Raw genomic sequence first — 21332 nt, forward strand, 5'->3', positions numbered from 1 at the left:
GTGCACTGCTCTGGTTTCGGTGTTCCGTTGCACCAGAAGCGGCTAAGTCATGCTGACCACATGACCCGGAAAAACTCTGCGGAGCGGACAAATGCCAGCTCCCTCGGCCTGTAAAGCAACATGAGCACCACAACCCCAGAGTCGTTTGCGACTGGAGTTAACTGTCAGGGGTCCTTTACCTTTACCTTATTAGACAAGCTGGTTTGCTGTAACATGCCTAAACAACCATAGCATAAATGACAGCAGAGCAGTGCCCTCACTGTCAAGCACATAGATCGCCTCAGTATTCCAGTGATTTGTGTGGGGTGAAATAGGAGGGGTAGAGACTACAGTACAGTTGATGTATGATTTGGTGCAAACTTGACTAAACATGCGTGAGGAAGCACCATCATGCCTATCACGTAGCAGTGGTGAGAGCAAACAAAGCCTACTTCTTTGCCACCATTGCACCCTCAATTAGCTGTCTGGCAGAACTTTTCAGAATAGTGAATGGGATTTTATGATCTGGCCAATAACGGATGCTCTGACGCCTTCAGAGGTGTGCTATAACAACTTTGCAAAGATACTTCAGAGACAAAATTGTTCAGGTTCAGACAGACTTGGATGCCAAGTCCAATGGAAGTTTATAGAGCAACATCTGTTCCATCTATACTGGATTGGTTTAGATTATTGCATCCTGGGGATATGGACAAGCTGCTTAAAGAACTTCCACCAACCACTTCCCTCCTTGACACTTTCTCATATTGGCTTCTTAAAACTAGCTCTAGGAGATTGGATGGATCCCTGTAGTGATTAATGCTTCATTGGAGAGTAGGGAGGTGCCATCTGCCTTGAAGGAGGCAGTGGTGCACCCCTTCCTTAGGAAAACCTCCCTGCTGCTATCCTACGCAAGCTCCTACTTGGATAGGATGGCAGCAGAGATAGCTAGATAAATGTAGTCTTGGAAACATCTACCAGGTCAGAGATCGGTTTATTCCATGGGTTGATGCAGAACTTTGCATAGATGCTTCTGGATTAAGAGTACTACCTTTTCAAAACCTTAATAAGATGATGATTACAGGTCTAAATAATGCCTTTCTTAAAGCAACCATGCAGGTCCAGGGGAAGCTGGACAAAATCATTGGCATTTTACAGTATTCCTTTAACACCTACCTATATTGGAGCATGAAAACTTTAAAAGATATAGAAAAATACTGTAAATTTGCCAGTAGGGGGAGCAAGAGTATAGAATATGCAATACCTATAAAAATAATAAACTACTGTACTAAGAAAAGAGGAGCTGTATCAACTTTTGGATGACATCTGTCCTAGTAGGTTTCAAATATTTTATTCTGTAAATGGCTTTGGTATCTTATGATGAAGGGCCATATCTTTTGCTTTTGTTCAGCAGCAGTTTAGGTCTGAATTAGGGACTCACTCACATGGCCTGAAAATAACATGGTTTACAGGGGATCACTAATTCAGAAGTGGCGACATCTTGTATTTATAAGGCACTTCTTTTGGAGTGGACTGGTAACATGTTATGTTTGAAAGGAGTGTCTGGGACTGACATGGGACTGGAGTTACAGGATGAAGTATAGAATGCTAAATGGGTTCGATTACCTTTTAAAACCATGTCTGCAGAATTCAAGAACCCACCTTCAAAACAATACATAGATGGCATTGGACCCCAGTTAAATTGAATAGAATCAATCGCCAGAATGTTGGATGGATTGTGGTGAGAGTGTTGTTTTGCGCAAGATTTTTGGATCACTGTATTCGATAAAATATCTATTTATTATGAATATTATGAAACAGAAAACGCCTGACCCTACTTTGGCCCTTTTTAATGATTTCACTTTCAAAAGGTCCTCATTTATTACATCCAAAATTAATAGCTCTATTACTGGCAGTGGCCAACTTAGAAATAGAGAGGCACTGGAAATCAAGAGGATTCACCATGAAGGGTTGGCTCGATAGAATATGGGATGTAGCACTTTCAGAACATCGAGCATACCACAACTGGGTGATTAGGGTCCTTTCAAAGGGAGAGGGGATTTGAAATAGTTTGGTGGCCATTTATAGCATATATTCACACCAATGAACACTTGTTATAACCCCCATCTGGTCAGGTAACATTATGGAATACTTACATTTAATAAATTTAAGAAATAAGTAACACTCCATACTATAAATAACTATTGAAAACTATACTATAAATATGTATAACATTCTATACTATAAATAACACAATTTAACAAATAAATAAAACAACTAAATAACATTCACCACACTGTCTCAGAATAAATGTACTTACTATTAATCAACGGCACTGTTGTAATCTCCTTCCTTTTAAGCTGTAATGGTAAATCTTATCTTAATTTCCAAACTGACAACTTCTCCATCATATACTCAACATAGCTGTAAACATTATCTATATTGTGCCTTGTCAATATTGTTGTTGTTTTGGTTGTAGTATGAAAATACAGTAAAAAGTAAATGGAGGGGGGGGGGGTAGACCTCACAGGACCTAGAAGTGTTAAACAGTTATCACCCAGTGACAAATATCCCCTTACTTGGCAAGGTGCTTCAGAAGGTGGTCGCAGTCCAGCTTTAGGCATGCTTGAAAGGAAGCTAATTACTTGGATGCATTCAGACATGGTCATCGTATGGACTCGGTTATCCTTCTTGATAACATATATCGGAGATGTGGGGAGTGCAATCCTGCTCGTTTTCTTTGCGCTCTCAGCAGCATTTGATACTGTTGTTTTCCAGAGTGGACTGGAGCACATTCAGCTAATAAGATGGTTCCTCCCACTCGCCTGGATAGGCAGGGACCTTCAAGTCTTCTGCCTCCTCTTCCTGGGGGGAGGAGCCATCCTGCTCCCCAGATCTTCCCAGTTTGGGTCGGCTGAGTCCTCTGTTCTAGACAGAACTATATTACCTTTTGTTCACTCCACAAAGTGGTTTCCCTAACTTCTCTCTGCTCTGGTTTGTCTACCTTGATGATCTGAACAACAACAACAACTTTTAAAATAGCTTAAAGGAGGGGAATCTATTTAACTTCGTTTTCCCTTAGGTCTTTAAATCTACAGTTTTCATTTATGGCAGCCCATTCACTTCCTCTCTGCCTCTAACACAAAGAGGACCCTACTATGTGCCAACTGGGCGGCAGGCTGCTATCCGCAGCGTGGGGACCCCTGCGGGGAACTCCTGCAAGGCTCCCCACACTGCGGATGTCTGCCCGGCGCGAGGGGCGCTCTGCTTCAGGGTGCCCCGCGCGCCAGGTGGCAGGCTGCTATCTGCAGCGTGGGGAGCCCTGAGGGGAACTCCCGCAGGGCTGCCTAGGCTGCGGATGTGTTCCCGAAGCGCTGGGCGCTCTGCTTTCAGGACGCCCGACGCTCCGGGAAGCAGGCTACTATCCGCAGCCTAGACAGCCCTGCGGGAACTCCCGCAGGGCTGCCTAGGCTGTGGATGTCTTCCTGAAGCCTGGAGAGCGAGAGGGGTCAGTGCGCACCAACCCCTCTCGCTCTCCAAGCTTCAGCGAAAGCCTGCATTCGCCCCATAGGACGCACCCAGATTTCCCCTTCATTTTTGGAGGGGAAAAAGTGCGTCCTATAGGGCGAAAAATACGGTAAATTGTTGCCCACAAGCACCTACAGCAAAAAACTTATGTCCTTGGCCACCATAGCAACAGAGCAAAAAACAAAAAGGAGGTGGCAATAACCAACAGGTGGTGTTTATCTCCTGTTTCTATCTTGATGAAGCTCAAAGGCCTCATGGGCAGTAGCGCTGCTAGGTAGAGGTGGATTTGCTGCCCTCCCCATTTTTCTTCTCAATGCTACATGACACAGACAGAGTTGAGGATCTTCCATGGTTTGGGAGAAGGAAGAGTGGCAGCACTCATTAAACACTACTTTTTCTCTTATTGAGAAATTGAATAGGCCTCAATATCAGTAGATCTGCCAGGTAGAGATGTGTAAATGTATTCATGATACCGAGTTCCTGACAAAACCACTTTTGATATTAGTCACGAATGAAGGATTTTATGTTTGCTTTCGTATGGAGCTCACCATTTACAAATGATTTCATATACTCTAGAGCCACATCAATTTCTTCCTTTTATATTTTGGTGGTTATAAAAATAGGTATATATTAATTTGAAAGGTATTTGTGAAATATAGTATTAGTTTATATATATTCTAAACCCTAACTTGGCTGTTGTTGGGTTTTTATTTCCTTTTGATTTTCATCCAGTATAATCAGTAATTCCCCCTCCCTATCCCCAACCAGCAAGCTCTGGTCTTCCCTTTGTGGCCCTGAAAATATGTCCCACTGGGAACAAAATGGGTTTTCTAAGAATTTTGTTATGTGAATCTTTCAGCGATTCATCCAGTGAATATTCTGACTGGACTGCAGATGCTGGAATAAACCTTCAACCTCCGAAAAGACAAACGAGACAGGCAACTCGCAAAATGTGTAGCAGTTCTGAAGATGAAAATATGAAAGATATGAAGGGACAGGAAGAAAAACGCAAAAAACCCAAACAGACAAGGAAAAAGGTCTATAGGCTTTTCTGAATAAAACTTTACCCCCCCCCCCTTTTGGGAAAGGTAAACCAGTTACCGTATTTTTTGCTCCATAAGACACACCTAGTTTTTAGAGGAGGAAAGGGGGAAAGCCCCTTTGGGGGGGGGATCAGCTCAAAGTTGTGCAGCTTCTTTTGCAAAGGGAAAAAGCCCCTTTTTTTGAGGATCAGCTCAAAATTGTTGAGCTTACTTTGCAAAGGGGAAAAATCCTATTTTTATGGGGTTCAACTCACAGTTCTGCAGCTTCTTTAGGAAAGGAAAGGGAGCCGTTTCTACAGTTTCCAGATAATCTAATCAGCCAGTCACATGTCGCTGGGGAAACAAACAGCCTCCATCTGCAGAACATTCAACAATGGAGGCCTGGGCAAGGGGGCGGGGCCAGAAAGGGAGCCAGCAATCAACCACACATTCGCTCCATAAGACGCGCAGACATTTTCCCCTTACTTTTTAGGAGGAAAAAAGTGTGTCTTATGGAGTGAAAAAATACGGTACTTGTGTTTAAACTCTGTAATGTTTTTGTTTTAAGAAACCTAGTGGACGGCTTTCGATGGATGGTGAACCCACTGAAGAATGGTTTGCTCCACATTGGATATTGGATACCATACCGCGGCGTTCCCCCTTTGTTCCACAAATGGGGGATGAGGTAGCTATTTGTTTATTTAACTGGAGTAGGGCATGTCATTTTAGGGGGTGAAACCTAATTTTTGCAAATTTCTGCATTGAGGGGTCTTAAATACAGTGGTACCTCGGTTTTTGAACGCCTCCGTAGTCGAACGTTTCAGAACTCGAATGCTGAAAATCCAGAAGTAAAGGCCTCGGTTTTCGAACGCGCCTCAGAAGTCGAACAGGAAACACAGTTTCTGTTTTGAGTTTTTGTATTGAGGCTTCCACTTTGATGATGCTGATGATAAATTATTATTTATACTCTGCCCATCTGGCTGGGTTTGAGGCTTCCGCTTTCAGTTTTCAGTTTTTGAACGTTTTGAAACTCGAACGGACTTCCGGAATGGATTATGTTCGAAAACTGAGGTATCACTGTATATAATTTGGGGTGTGAGGAATTAAAATCTGCTAATATTTTTTTGTGATTGGACAACATTTAGCTGGGTGAATCTACATTTGATTAAGTAGCACAGAAACTGCTTTTAGAAAAACAAACTTAATCTTAATTTGCCTTCCGAAAATGACAGGTAATGCTATAAAAACTTGGTTTCTCTGCATAAAGCATATCCTACTAAGCGTACAACATAAAGCAACATTAGAAAAGAATGACACCAGTTTATAAGAAACATAAACAAGTTTCATCAGGTCTTGCTTTGCTTTGTTCTTGGACATCAGCTGCCAACTTGCTTCCTGGCCTCTGATGTAGCCCTGCTGCCTCTGTGACTTGTTGCACACACAAGTCTGAGCATGACGGGGCCACAGTGGAACTTGAATGAGTTCGGCAATGAACTTCTTTATTTCAGCTGTAGTAAGTTGACGTGCAAAAGGAGCTTCATGAACCTCGTCAGACCAATCGATCAGCTCCCAACAAGGACGAAGTACTGGGGCTGATGGAAGGTGTCTTCCTCATACTTCTCTGCTTAGATTCAGCCAGCCATCTTGTTTTGTCTCGTCTCCTTGCCACTTCGCTCTTTAACTTTTCTGTTATGCTCAGGCCTATATAAGATAACAGCAAGTACTTGGCAATCATTTTATGCAATTTATTTCATTTTATTATATATCTTGTAAAATAATTTTATTAGTCCCCCCCCCCCCCACAAAATTTGACATTCAATTCACTTTCAGTATAATAATTTCTTACATTTTGACTTCCCATCCGTCCTTCCAAGATGTACCTGCTGTATTCCTTTATCTGCTGCCATTTATTTTCTATTGTATTATAACTTATATTACAGTCATTTATTTATTCTCCTTCCCTTGCCTATTATTCAAATCCTGCTTGTGATTTCATTTGGCTATAGTTTATTCTCATCTTTTTGATCTCTTGTATTTGCTGTCAACTTCGCCATCTCTACATAGTCCATTACTTTAAAATCCATTCTTCTTTCATTGGGACTTTTTCTTTCCATTTCTGCACATACAAGATTCTGGCTGTGGTAGGAGCATACATAAACATAAACAACATAACTATTTCCTTTGGAACCTCTGCCCCTATAATCCCCAGATTAAATGCTTCAGGCCTCTTGGGAATAATTATTTTAAAAATCTTATAAAATTCATTATGTAGATTTTAATACAGGTTTATACACATTGTTTTAATAAAACAAGTTTAAAATTACTGGAAATTCCACATCAGGTTGTCAAAGTCTGCTCTATCACCTAGCACAGAAGATTGTTTTAGCAATCCCTGAAGAATCAGAAGTCCTGTTTCTTGAAATATGTACATCGAACCTTAATACATTGATCTTGCTGCATCTTTGAGGGCTCTTCTGTTCCCTTGTGTCTCCTGGCATGCACAAATGATGCAGGCTTAGGAACTAGCAAGCGGATCATTATTTATTTACTTTGGGATACTTATTTCCAAATTAAGGATAAGTTCTGAAAGCTGAGGCTTGGTGTATTGTGAATCAGAGTGTCATTTAATTTTCTTCCTTTCAGGTAATCTATTTCAGGCAAGGGCATGAAGCTTATGTGCGTGCAGTTCGAAAGGCAAAGATCTACAGTGTAAACATGCAGAAACAACCATGGAATAAAATAGAACTCAGGGTAAGGGGAGCTTCAGAGTTATATTGTTGTTTTTTATCACTGGGTTGAATAAACCCAGTGAACCTGCCTAATACCAAGTTAGACCATTGACTAATCTATTGTCTTACACAAATCAGCAGTAGCTCTCCAAGCTTTGGGGCAGGAATCATTCCCAACCTTACCTGGAGATGCCAGAGATTGAACCTGGGATCTTCCATGTGCAAATCATATACTCTACCTGTCTGAGTCACACATCCTGCCAACAACAGAGACTTAAGGAGACTTGAGGCAAAATAATCCTGTGCAGAAGCATCTATCTGATTAACTCACCTGGTGCAGATTACACTGTGTCACAAGCAGAGAGCAGATATCCAGGAGTGTGGGACTTGGCTTGAAGGTCACATTCAACTTCACATTGTGTAGAGGCCATTATCAGAAACCGCACATCTGCATTTGTGAACTTGAATTTCTCCCCTGCCGTCATATTCTTGAGCTTCTCCCCTCCTCCCTCCAACTCCCGTGCAAAGTAGTAATAGGGAGTATGGATGTGTGGAGGCGATAGGTTATAAATATACACGTGAGAATGTGGACATGAATGTATGAGTTAATGCAGAATGAAAAATGGGTCAATGTAGAATGAAAAGCGGTGGCGGGGGGACACTTGTTTTTTATGGTCAATTTGGGAATTCACACTTGTTTAAAACAACCCTCTTTGTGTATGTGCTTCAAAGAAAATGTACATGCACAACTAAGCTTTGACCTCCAGTGCTGTTTTGACAAACAGGAACAAGAATTTGTGAAGATTGTGGGAATTAAGTATGAAGTTGGACCACCTACACTTTGCTGCTTGAAGCTTGCCTTTCTTTATCCAACCTCAGGCAAAATGACTGGTGAATCATTTTCCATTAAGTAAGTGGCTGGCTAAATGGGTGCTTGTCCATCACCAACTCACATTCTCCCCCTCCCCAACCTAATTCAAAAACTTGTCTCCCTAATAATATTTAGGAAAAGAAGCATGCTCATTACATTCCTGTGCCATCAAGACACGGACAGTGTATTTGATCACATGGCAGGGAAGCACAGAACATGGTTTAAATGTTATCAAAAAGGTGGAAAATGTGCGCCACCACCCTGCAGTATTTAGCCTGGCTTCTTTGATTGATTGATTGATTGATTATTTAATTTCTGTACTGCTTAATATATTAAAAATATCTCTAAGCTATGTACAAAAAACTGAAGCAGCAACAAACAAAATGCTGCAAAAATACAGTTTCATATAAAAATGTTACATTAATACAAAGCTGCTAATACACATATGAATCAATATCATAATTACCTTCAAGCCATATCTGTGGTTGTACTACCTCCTTCTGAAGAGCTATTCCACTTCTGTTTCACAGGTACCATGATATGCCAGATGTTATTGATTTCCTTGTGCTGCATCAGTTTTACAATGAAGCCAAAGAAAGGAACTGGCAGATTGGTGAGTGCTAGCTTACCGTTGGCTAGCTCCATATTAAATATATGAAATCTTTTCTGATTTTAGTTTTTGTTTGTTATTTGATGTAATCTTACACATTTTGTAAATGACTATATTTCAATTGCAGTGTATATGTTTTAATGAGAAAAACTGAAAAAAGAAACAACACTCTAAAAAAAAATGCACACCACTATTAGTATTTTTGTGCTTTTTCTGCATATATCACTTGGCTCATTCCAACTTTTTCTGTTGCAGGAGATAGATTCCGCAGCATAATAGATGATGCATGGTGGTTTGGAACGGTAGAGAGTCAACAACCATTCCAGTCCGATTATCCTGATAGTTCCTTCCAGTGCTACAGTGTTCAGTAAGAATGACTATGAGTGGGGCTGTGTGTACTTTGATGCATTTTTTTTTAAAAGACCACTGCAATAAAAGCTGAGTTCTGTAACCTGTATTTCTAAGAGAATTAAGCAAACATGCTCGCTGATTGATACAATGATGTACATACAGTATCTGTACCTGTCTCTTGAACCATAAGGATCCACAAGGCAGCTAACAAAATAAAATCATAGTACAGACTTAGCAGCAACAAAACAAGACTAGACATTTAAAACATTATATCTCAGCAGCAAAGAGCCAGCAGCATTATACTGCTTAGCAACTACTTGGCAGTCAGTTACAGCGCTTATGAAAAAGCAATAGGTTGTGTCCAGTTTACGCAGGGGTGGAGCACCTAGTTTTTCCTCATCTCTCCTACCCCCTACAGCCTTCCATATCGCCAAAAAACCTGCTCTTAAGGGTTGGGAGACCTCCTTGGGAAAGTGTGGGATATGGCACAGGAGGTAGAGATGACAAAAATTGACAAAAATTGGGTTCCATTAACTCCATGAGCAGAAATAGTTTCCATTAGTGCAAAGAGAGACCTTGGGATAAACAGCCCAAAGCTTTTGCTTGCTGTGTATGCCAGTGAGGCAGAGGCTGCCTGCCTCTCCTTCTCTGGTGCCTAACCACTCTTCCCTTTGACAACCATGGGTTGCTCTAGGTGGGATGATTTTGGCCAATCTGAGGCTGTCTGGCCCAGGTATAAGGCAACATCTTACATCATTATGCTGTAACTATGTAGGGTGGTGGGAATTTATAGTTTCTGACCTTCTCCCCTCTTAACATGCTTAAACATTGTGTTCTCATTTGGAAGCTTTTCTCCAAATGGATTCTACTTTGTCAGTCACAGATGGGACCTTTTTATTGGTGGTTCCATTAACCTTAGGCTTTAGAGCCACCAATATAATCCACTTTTGGACTTCTTTATTTTGCAAGACATTTAATGACTGTCTTATGCTTCTGCTGTGTGTGTGTGTGTGTGTTTGTGTACTTAAAAGGGACGCGGGTGGTGCTGTGGTCTAAACCACTGAGCCTAGGGCTTGCCGATCAGAAGGTCGGCAGTTCGAATCTCCGCGACAGGGTGAGCTCCTGTTGTTCGGTCCCAGCTCCTGCCAACCTAGCAGTTCAAAAGCATGTCAAAGTACAAGTACAGTGGTACCTTGGGTTACAGATGCTTTGGGTTATAGACTCCACTAACCCAGAAATAGTATCTCGGGTTAATAACTTTGCTTCGGGATGAGAACAGAGATCGCGTGGCGGTGGGGTGGCGGCAGCGGGAGGCCCCATTAGCTAAAGTGGTACCTTAGGTTAAGAATGGACCTCCAGAACGAATGAAGTTCTTAACCCGAGGTACCACTGTAGATAAATAGGTACCGCTCCGCCATTTCCGTACGCTGCTTTGTTTTCGCCAGAATCGGCTTAGTCATGCTGGCCACATGACCCAGAAAAACTGTCTGCAGACAAATGTCGGCTCCCTCTGCCAGTAAAGTGAGATGAGCGCCGCAACCCCAGAGTCGTTCGCGACTGGACTTAACTGTCAGGGGTCCTTTACCTTTTATATACAGTACTTAAAAAGAACTTTTTATTGATGTGGACTGTATGTGTATGAATTTAAAACTTTTAATTTTTTTGTTGTTTCACTTGGATTAGTATTCAGTTGCTTGTTTTTGTTAAAACTACTTGGAGACTTCTCAAGCAAAAAATCATTATATCAATGCTTTAAAATAAATAAAATGTAGACTATATCTTGTTGCGGCACTTGACAACACACCATGGTGTGATTGATTTAGAATTAAATTCTCTTTATGGCTGAATGCTGCATGCAACACGTGGTTGGATACAGCTTTCAGTCACTTCACAAGTAGTCACAGTGTGATAAATGTTGAAATAAATGCCTTAGCAGCTTCAGACTAGTTACTTGAATGATTGCTTCCACCCATATGAATATTTCTGGGCACTGAAATTGGTCTTGGAGATCCTGCTGTCTGGCCACTGCTACTGTTCTGCACTAGATCTGTGTATGTTTTAAGTCTTTAAATACAATTTTTGTTCTAACAGCTGGGACAATAATGAAAGAGAAAAGATGAGCCCCTGGGACATGGAGCCAATTCCAGAAGGAAGTAAATATGTTCCCCCATCCCCTTCATTGGGTATCAATAATTTGTGAATAAGTACAGTGGCAGAGGCTCTAATGGGTATGTCTTTCTGTCTCTGTCTCCCTCCCCCCTGACCCTGGTTTTCTGTAGCTGCTTATCCGGAGGAGGTTGGGGCTGGTGTTCCTGTGACAACAGAGGAGCTGGCATCTTTGCTGTACAAACCACAGGAAGGTGAATGGGGATCCCATTCCCGAGATGAAGAATGTGTGCGGGTTCTTCGCGGTATTGATCAACTTCTATCCTTAGGTATGTGGACCTCAAAAGAAGACTTGGAGATGATGCCAGGGACCAACAAACACAGATGGCAACACCCTTAACATATCTATTATTTTAAAGCATTATTATCTCACTCTTAAGTTAAAGTGAGATAAAGAATTCAGTTAAAGAATGTTCTTCAGTTAAAGAATGTTCCTGCAGTGGCTTGCAGATGTCAATGATAAGACAGTTCTTGTCCTCACGCTTTCAAACTAAAAGACATATCTCAAGAGGACAAGGTATTGGGAGTGGGGGAAAGCAAACTCGGGCACTATTCTTAGTTTCAGAACTCTTGTAATCACCAGCTGGAGTGGAAAAATTATGTCGATAAGTGATTCCAGGCATGTAGCTGATATGAAACTAGGATTTGGGTAAACAGAAATCCAGAAGGAAGTACGCAAACATTTATTTGGTATTAAGGACCTTACAACAGGCGCACACTACAGTGGTACCTCGGATTACAGACGCTTCAGGTTACAGATGCTTCAGGTTTCAGACTCCGCTAACCCAGAAATAGTACTTCGGGTTAAGAACTTTGCTTCAGGATGAGAACAGAAATCTTGTGGCAGCGGCACAGCACCAGTGGGAGGCCCCATTAGCTAAAGTGGTACCTCAGGTTAAGAACAGTTTCAGGTTAAGAACAGACCTCCAGAACAAATTAAGTTCTTAACCAGAGGTACCACTGTAGTTTGACTGCTTTGCATACAGCTTTTAAGTGCAGCAACAGATATACTAGCAAACTGAACTTGTGTCTGAAGATCTCTCTTACCTGTTTAGTTCAAATTCATGTCCTCATCGCAACCCCATGCACTTTGGCACCACTGCTTCTTTGTTTCCCAGGGCTCTCTTTAGGCAACTGCAGTACTGTTTTTCAGGGCATTCTCTGTGGTTGCCCCTTTGCTGTATAAGAAGCCAGAGAAGTCTCGGGCTTCTTCACTGTACAGCTTTCAGTAAATGCTGAAGACACACTCCCCTAGCCTTTCACACCTAAGATGTGTGTTTTCAGAGCCCACCCTATTCCTGTAACTAATTAGTTTTAGCTATTTTTAATAGTGGATTTTAAATTGTTGTGACCCACTGCAGGGCCTTCTGGTGAAGGGCAGGTGGCGGTAACAACAACAATTATTAATAATAATTTATTTAATGCTCCATTCAGAGTTTTCTCTTCCCCCACCAACATCCAATTTTGCTTCTTTGGTCTCTCTTTACCTTGAGCCTCTGCCCCATCCACCATGCTTCCCTGAGGTCCCTGCTTTTCATTTCACTGCCCTAGCCGATTCTTTCTGTCCAACATGCATGTCTCTGTCTTTTCCCATGCCCATGCCCTTCCTAACCATGGATACTTCTTCCTAATTATATACAGTGGTAGCTCGGTTTACGAACGTAATCTGTTCCAGAAGTCCGTTCTTAAACCGAGGCACACTTTCCCTAATGAGGCCTCCCCTTCCACCATTCGGATTCTGTTCTTAGACCAAGGTAAAGTTTGCAAATGGAGGCACTACTTCCGGTTTTGCGGAGTTCGTAAACTGAATCGTTCATAAACAGGACTGTTCTTAAACTGAGGTACCACTGTATCATTGTAATCGGGCATCCATTACAGGTTTCATCTCATGCTCTTGCACGCATTCTGTTGCTGTCAGTTTGCAAGGTGGTGAACTTTCCATGACATAGTTAGGGCGACAATAATTTTAAGTACTATACTGATCATCGTATTACCTTATTGGGCAGGTGTTTTTTTTAAAGCATTAATAATATAATATAATATAATATAATATAATAATATAATAATATAATATAATATAATATAATATAATATAATATAATTAATATAATATAATATAATATAATATAATATAATGCTTCTAAGTTTCACCATTTGACCGGCATAGCTTGTGGACTTTAATCAGCTTTCTTTGCTACCTTTTTAAAGATATATCCAACCCTTTTGCTGTCCCAGTGGACCTTAGTGCCTATCCTCTATATTGCACTGTTGTTGCTTACCCAACTGACCTCACCACAATAAGGAGAAGACTTGAAAACAGATTTTACAGGTCAGATTGATTATTTCTTTCCACTGTCTATTGTTGCGTATCTCTTGTCTTTCTTTTTTTTTAAGTTGCTAACTTTTGCTAAATTGTATCTGCTGTAGTATTAGTGAATTTCCCCCCCAGCTTTGCTTAATCATGAAAATGCTGCAAGAGAGTCGTAACTTACTTGCAGCATCTAAGATTCTCCCCTGTTAACTATATTTCTGATGTAGACCAGGATGTGTGGGTTTTTCCCTGTTTCCCAATCACTCATGATTTCATTTCCTGGCTCTTAAGAATTGTTGATGTTTTCCCTGCTTCTTGTATTTTGCTCTTCTGCCAGATTGGTACTTCACTGTTTATGAAAAGCACATGCAGGCTTTTGTAAAAATGATTTTAGGTTACAGAATGAGCATGGCACATATTTCTTTTTGTTTTTATTAATTTGCTTTTATTAATTTTACAAATTTGTTCTCTTCCTTTTTCAGGAGAATATCAGCACTAATGTGGGAGGTACGATATATTGAACATAACGCTAGGACTTTCAATGAGCCCGATAGTCCTATAGTTAAAGCAGCCAAAATAGTAACGGATGTCTTACTTCACTACATTGGGTGAGCTGTCACTTTTCTTGCCAACTACCATTTCCACAGTTTCCAAATACTTTCCCTAAAACTTCTCTGATCAGCAAGGTGTTTCCTGAACTATTGCAGTTGCATTGTGTTGCACATCCCTTTCTTTATGCTACCAAATAATTTCTTCTCCCATCACCTCTTCCTTCACTTTTGTCCTGCCCACCATGGAGATAAGACTGTGGGAATTTTTCATGAAGAAGCCCTGCTTCCCACATGATCTGACCATCTGCTAATAAACTCAAAGTTTATTATGTTGCATAGTATCTGGCATGTGGGTTCAGCAAGCATGATATGCCAATTACACACAAATCAGCCCTTAATTTGTAATCCGTCTGGGCAAGGATGATGTTGCTTTTACAGTCCCAGCAGTCCGTGACTCTCTGTTGGCCCCAATGCTGATAATCATATTATCCTTTAGGGATCAGAGTTGCACAGATATTCTGGAGATGTATAACAAAGTGAAAGCTGAAGACCTGAGTAGTGCAAATGAAGAAGAGGTGACAGAAACGTATGCTGATTCGGATGGTCCAGGAACCTCATCTGGGAAAAGAACTGTGAGTGCTGCTTAGTTACCTGTCAGGGACTGGCTGGCTGATGAGGAGTAGTGGGGAACCTCCAAGGGGAGGGAAGGATCAGAGTCAGGACTAGTGGAGGGATACTGAGGGGAGGTCAGAGGGAGAGGCCTGGGAGGAAGGGCTGAATGATGAAGGAGCAGAGTTAACTTCACTGACAATGGAGCCGTGTGTCTTTCGTACTGACCTGTGTCTGACAGCACCTTTCTTCAGCCAGTTTGTATAGAGCCAGTTATATGTAGAGTTTTAAACTATATATCTGTCAACACAAAATGAATCTCTGAGTTACCTTTCACCTGTCTCTGTCAAATTGGAACTGAATCAGTATAAATTAAAGAAGATGGAAGGAGAATTTTGTCATAAAACGTACATGTTGCTGTTGCTCCCCTTTTAAAAGGTTCAGATAAAGCAGCAGATAAAAAAGCAGCCTTCCAAGCCACGTGCTGATGCCTGGAAAGATAAGTGCAAACAGCTATTAAGCCTCATCTATGAACGTGAAGATTCTGAGCCATTCCGACAACCTGTTGATCTCTTTTCTTACCCTGTAAGTTGCTTTCATTTCTTTAGTTCAGGAAGGAGGAGTAAAGAATTGTGTGAAGCACTGAAACTCTACCCTCCATAATAGCACCACAATGTTCTCGGTATTCACAGAGTTTTCTTAGGCGTTACTCACATGCTTCCAACTCTGTGGTTGCTTGCTTTAAAAAACAAAAAAGAAAAGAACCTGAGGTTCTTGGGATCTGAATCCTGTATTTCTTCTGGAAGCTGTGCTTGTACAACTTGCACAGTAAAGTAAACAGTCCTGCCCCTTACTTAATTTGAAGTATGACTATGTACTACAGAGCTTTCCAAACTGTGTGTTGTGACATGTTAGTGTGTTGGCTGCAGTGTGTAGGTATAACATGTGAACACTTCCTGCAGTCCTCCCGGGGCTGTAAAGGGGTTAGTTTAGTCTCTGGTTTGCTAGTAAAACTGAATTACCGTGTCGCAAAATGATGCATGTCTAAAAAGTGTGTTACCAACATGAAAAGTTTGGAAAGCTCTGATGTACTTGTGTTTGCCAGTTTTAGCACTAAAATCTCTAGTGTTTATTGTTGTTGTTTTTTAAAATCAGTTTGTGTAATATCCCATAAGGACATTCCACATAGTAAAAATATTTCCTTTCCCATACAATATTTCTCTTTTCTCCCTTCCTGCTTGTAGAGCACCGAGAAATTTGGCAGGTGGACTAGCAGCAAATGCATTCACTCCATGATTATTTCTTTGCTTGTAGTATCTTCAGAATAGTTACACCTCAGAAATCATCACAGTGAGAATGCATGTCTTGAAGCGATCTGCCTTTTTAATGTGCATCCAGACCTTAAGTTTTATTGTCTGTGGAGTGTTAAGTTTTACAGCTGGTTTTTGTGAAATAACTTTGGAAGCAGCCATTCTTCAATAAGTGCAGTATCTAACCATATCGCTGCAATGTGGCAATGTTACTCATTTAACACATATAAATGTTGCTTTTAGGATTATCGTGATATAGTGGACACTCCAATGGACTTCAGCACTGTGAAAGAAACTTTGGAAGTAGGAAATTACATGAACCCCCTTGAGTTCTACAAAGATGTTCGTCTGATATTCTGCAACTCCAAAGCATACACTCCTAATAAGAAATCAAGGGTAAGATGTAGAAGTGGTGGTGGTGCCTATGACTGCAAGCCTCCAGCCTGACACATGCAAATAAAGTATAATAGTCCCAAAATACAGGCCTTTACTAAAGAATGTTGCCCTGATAGGCTTCCTAATGCAGGTTACATGATGGTATGCACATGGTGAGAGTCCAAGCCTTTGGAGCAGGAGAAAACAGGCTTCCATGTCACAATCCTTTAGATATCTGAAGATGGCCATCATATCCTCTCAGTTTCCTCTTATCCAGGCTAAACATACCCAACTCCCTCAACTGGTATAGGAAATAATCAGCTAGGGTGACAAACAAGCTGACTTGGGTACCAGGCAACTTCCTTTGTCTTTTTTCTTTGGTGGCTTGTGCATAATTTTGGGACCATCGGTAGCCCCATTAGTCCTCAGACAGCAGCCTGAGTAGACCCAGGGATGGTTTGGGTCATAATTCAGTGACAGAGCACATGCTTAGTATGCAGTCTGTTCCAGGTTTAGTCTCCAACACACTTTGACGCAATGAGGATATTGGACTGCAGGGCTGGGAAAGACTTCTCTGCCTGGCCCTAGGAAAGAGGGAATTGCCAGTTAGATGAACCAATAGCCTGATAGGCTACAAGGCAGCTTCCTATTTTTTTCGCACAATAGGCGAATAAAAGGTTAATGAATAGTTAAAATATTTGCTTTGTTTCTCTTTGCTTTGTCAGTTCATTTAGCTGTAATAGTGTAATTTAACAAGGCACATTGTCACTCTTCTTCATTTTATGTTTGATCTGTTCTGTGTTATTTTGCACAAAGCATTCTTACCGTTATAACCACATGTAATATGAATTTCTTAGGCTTAATTTTAAGTACATCCACTGCTGGATTGCTGCTTTTTGAGGGTCATCAGTTTTATGGGTTTTACGTTGTATTTGATATGTTGTATTTTAATGAAACATTGTGTACCTTGCTGAAACTTCAGATTAAAGGGCAGATTATATTAATAATAATATTTTTAATATATGTAAGGAAGATTACTAGAGGCTCTAGATTCAAGCTGTGTGTGTAAACGTGTGAATGTGTTTCATAGTAACTGTCCAATAAGCAGCTGCCTTCGAGCATGTATGCTATCAGTGGAAAAGAAGTTCCTACTTGTCCCCTGTACTGCCAGCAGATAGACCTGGCTGACTCTGCCAACCATTTTATAAATGTGCCATTGTGCCATATCCAATACTCATTCATCTTCTTGGTTGGGAATCCCAAGGTTTATGCTGCAGAGTATGAAAGTTCTGAGCTTCTCCAACTATCCTGAAACTCATGAGAGCAGGGACTGGCTGGACTAGCAGCAGTGCTATTGGTACCCCTCATTTTTAGCTTCTGCACAGCCTGCCTCTCCAAACATCACTCTTCATCTCATGTTGAATATTGAAGAATTGCTGACCCTCTATGTTAAAGAATTGCTCCTCTATGTTAAATTCACAGGGGTTTTGCTTAACTTTTTAAAATAGATGGCCACCTCTACAAAGCAACTGAGTGTTTAATCATTTCCATCCTCCAAGGAGGCTGGGGGTGCTATGCACTGTGACTCCCATTTTGACAGGTAGTGACTGGCCAAGAGACCCAGCAAACTTTGTTACTGAGCAGGGATTTGAATCCAGGTCTCCTCAGCCTAAATCATGCAAGTCTTCTACACAGACATTCACTCTCAAGTGTGATCATTCTGCCCCTCTTTTCCTCCCCTACCAGATCTACAGTATGACACTCCGACTATCTGCCTTATTTGAAAATCATATTAAAACTATAATTTCTGAATACAAGTCAGCAGTGCAATATCAGAAGAGGCGAAGGCCACGGCTACGGTACCGGAAACAACTGCGGAGCAGCAGCAGTTCTTCCTCTAGCAGCAGGTCACCCAGGTAACAATTCTGATACTTGCTAAATGTATGATCTCACATTGATGTTCATTTAGTGAGAGCTTACTGGACTGTGTGTGGACTACTAGGCATACAGCTTTCTGAGTAGTAGCTCACACTTTCGGAACCTCCTCCCTGGGGAGATACATAAAGCCCCATCACCTTGGCCTTTAAAATAAATAAACCCTCTGACGACACATTTATTCATGTCTGCTTTTGGACGAGCCATGCTGCACTCTGTAACATTTTTAACTGCTGCTCATGTCTTGTAATTATATTTTCATGCGTTTGAAGAGTTGTGTAAGCTTCCTTGGGATGGCGGTGGCATTTAGGTTACAAGAAAGGAATTTTGACTAAACATCAGGAAGAACTTTCTTGACAGTAACAGCTGTTCGACAGTGGAACATAAGTGGTGGACTGTCCTTCCTTGGAGGGTTTTAAGCAGATGTTGGATGGCCATCTGTCCTGTATGATCTAGTTGAGATTCCTGCATTGCAAAGGGTTGGACTAGATGACCCTCATGGTCCTTTCCAACTCTACAGTTCTATAAAAAAATGTTTTAAATAAATAATAATTTAGTAGTACATTTGTTTTATGCCACTGCCATGTACTCCACCTCAACATCCAGCCTCTGCAGCAATTTATGTACCACAACAAAATTGGTGAAAGCAGATTTTCGTGGGGGAAATGCAATATAATTATAAGCATGCTGAGTTGCAATGAAAGACACAACATAGACATAACTGACCTTTCGGACTTCACAGAGGTCATTGTTAAGAATAATGCATTGCTGTTTTTTGTCATGCTTATAGCCCCAAAGGAAAACAAAAGCAACCGATGCAGCCTAAAACAAACCTGAATACCTCACTGCCTTTAACTAGGACTAATTCTTCAGTTTCATCTCATGGTAAGTGAACTTGGAAGCAATAACCTTTCATTGCCTTTTCCGTTTCTGCACTCCACTTTTCCACCTTGCTTTCACCATAAGGACCCTTTGCTTTTGCCTGTACCAGTTGAGCCCCAGGGGCCTAGGCAGACAGGGAGGATACACCATCCTACCCATACCCTCTAATTGATCTCCATATGACTGAGGAAAGTGTTCTGCCCTTTACGTTCCTTTGATGCTGATATTTCCCCCCCATTATACTGCATACCTTGCCCTTTGCCACAGAGTGCCAGATCTCTTCTCCAGTCTGTTCTGCCCCCAGCATCCTCAGGAATGTTCATAGTTTGCCTACATGCAAAAATGTGTAGATGAAACAGCACGTACCAAGTCACATTATCTGTTATTGTCTATTCTGTCCAACTGCCATCTTTGCTTCTTTCATTCCAAATGTATGTGATCCCCCCACTAAGGGATTTGGAAATTGTATATTAGAGAAATGTGTTAGTGTGCTAGAAGCCTCTCCTAAGTCAGTAATTGACTCCCACCAGGTAAAGGCCTGGCGTCTTAAGGAATCTGTCTTCTGTGACTTCCAATTATTTGTATGATTGTTAACATTGCACTAAGCAGTGCAATCATAACTGAAAGAAATTTCACTGAATGCACTCATCAAGGATTTGAGGCCTACACACTCACATGCCACTAAAGCAAATGAATGCAATCCTTCTACTTTCAAATTCATTAACATTTTCCATCCATTGCGAAACTTGTGACATCATGTTTAAATTTTCAGATACTACTGAGGAACCACCTGGCTCTGCTGTTGCTGCTGAAGAGATGGACAGTCATCCTTCTTCATCTGGCTCAAACACCCAAAATCATAGCGGAAATGATGCTGAACCAGGGAAAAATAGGCTAGTTAGAAATAAATCCACACCAGTTACACAAGGTGAGAAGTTGGAGGAATAAAGATTCCCTCTCTCTATATCTTTCCCTCTCCCTCTCTCTCCCCTGCTCCTTTTGGGTGTGTGTGTCTAGGTCAGAGGTTTTCGACCTTTTTGGGTCCACAGCTCCCTTGACCAGCTACATTGTTTCTGTGGGGCCCAGTTATGTCACCCCTTGCCTGCAGAGCTGGCAGCCCCTCACCCCTCCCTTGTGGAGGGTTCCCTCAACCTCTCTTCTCCCTTTTCCTTGGAACTCCTATGGGCAGTCATAGCTGCCGCCTCTTGTCTCTGAGCTTCCCAATCCCACTCCCAAGAGACGTACCTCCTCCCACTGCCTCACAGGGGCCTGGGAAGGACCACCTGGCCAGCCCCAGAGGCACCATTCACCTGGGGAGCTTGCAGTTAGGGCTGCTGAGAAAAACAGCTGTGCAAACCTTTGGGAAGCAAGGATGTGAGAGGGCATCAGAAGAGGAGGGGAAGGAAAGAGGGACAGAGGCCAGTGTTGCCTGTGGCCCCTCTGACAATCAAGTGACACAACCATGGCACACAGGTTGAAAACCACTGGTCAAGGGTTTTATTTGGTTACAGGGTGATTCTGATTCTTGTGTTTTGTGAAGCAAATGTACTTTTAGATTGTGCACCAGATCACCCAGTGTCTCTCCCTTCTCTAGTCACAGGGCAACAATGTGGCAGAGTTCCCTCTGGGAGGAAGCGCATTCCTAATGGGCCAGCTCCCAAAGTGTGGTATTTTTAACATAAATACAGTGGTGGTTGTGCTTAATGGGACTGCTTGGGTAGAATGCAGGGACTGCTTTGGTAGAAGGCAGGGAAGCCAGCAGCAGGTGGAGCCAGAGCCTATAACAAGTTGTCTCAGTTAATTATAGTTGTCCCCATCCTCCTCTCTGCTGAGTTCTACAAGACAATGCTGAGATAAAGGAGAAGGGGCTGACAGCTAGGGCCACCGTTGTCTGATGGTTGTAAAGTAGGCAGGCAGGCAGGTGGGGGCTAGTTTAGGGTAGTGGGTCGGTTTCCTGCTCACTCTAATAAACCATTAGAAAGGTCCGTGGTGGTCTGTAACAGCTGTGCAATTTTGAGCTTTTTTATTTTAATCCTCTCTCTGCAGAGATGTCATTTTCCTGGCTTCCACAAACTGATTAGCTAGCACACATGTTTAGGAGTGTGG

General features: G+C 41.7%; 1 protein-coding gene across 1 annotated transcript in view; it reads left to right on the forward strand.

The window, feature by feature from the left end:
* The window catches only part of BRWD3 (bromodomain and WD repeat domain containing 3), a 78002-nt gene that overhangs the window by 48618 nt on the left and 8052 nt on the right, over positions 1-21332 (forward strand). The window contains exons 23-38 of the mRNA XM_083595785.1: positions 4364-4541; positions 5095-5211; positions 7170-7277; positions 8041-8165; positions 8657-8739; positions 8992-9103; positions 11179-11240; positions 11367-11522; positions 13462-13582; positions 14047-14172; positions 14612-14747; positions 15163-15309; positions 16278-16430; positions 18156-18325; positions 19135-19229; positions 19999-20154. Of these exons, the coding sequence (XP_083451911.1) occupies positions 4364-4541; positions 5095-5211; positions 7170-7277; positions 8041-8165; positions 8657-8739; positions 8992-9103; positions 11179-11240; positions 11367-11522; positions 13462-13582; positions 14047-14172; positions 14612-14747; positions 15163-15309; positions 16278-16430; positions 18156-18325; positions 19135-19229; positions 19999-20154 (2045 nt within the window). The remainder of the gene's footprint in view (positions 1-4363; positions 4542-5094; positions 5212-7169; positions 7278-8040; positions 8166-8656; positions 8740-8991; positions 9104-11178; positions 11241-11366; positions 11523-13461; positions 13583-14046; positions 14173-14611; positions 14748-15162; positions 15310-16277; positions 16431-18155; positions 18326-19134; positions 19230-19998; positions 20155-21332) is intronic.

This window comes from Podarcis filfolensis (assembly GCF_964270895.1).
Source record: "Podarcis filfolensis genome assembly, chromosome: Z".
NCBI classification, from domain to species: domain Eukaryota; kingdom Metazoa; phylum Chordata; class Lepidosauria; order Squamata; family Lacertidae; genus Podarcis; species Podarcis filfolensis.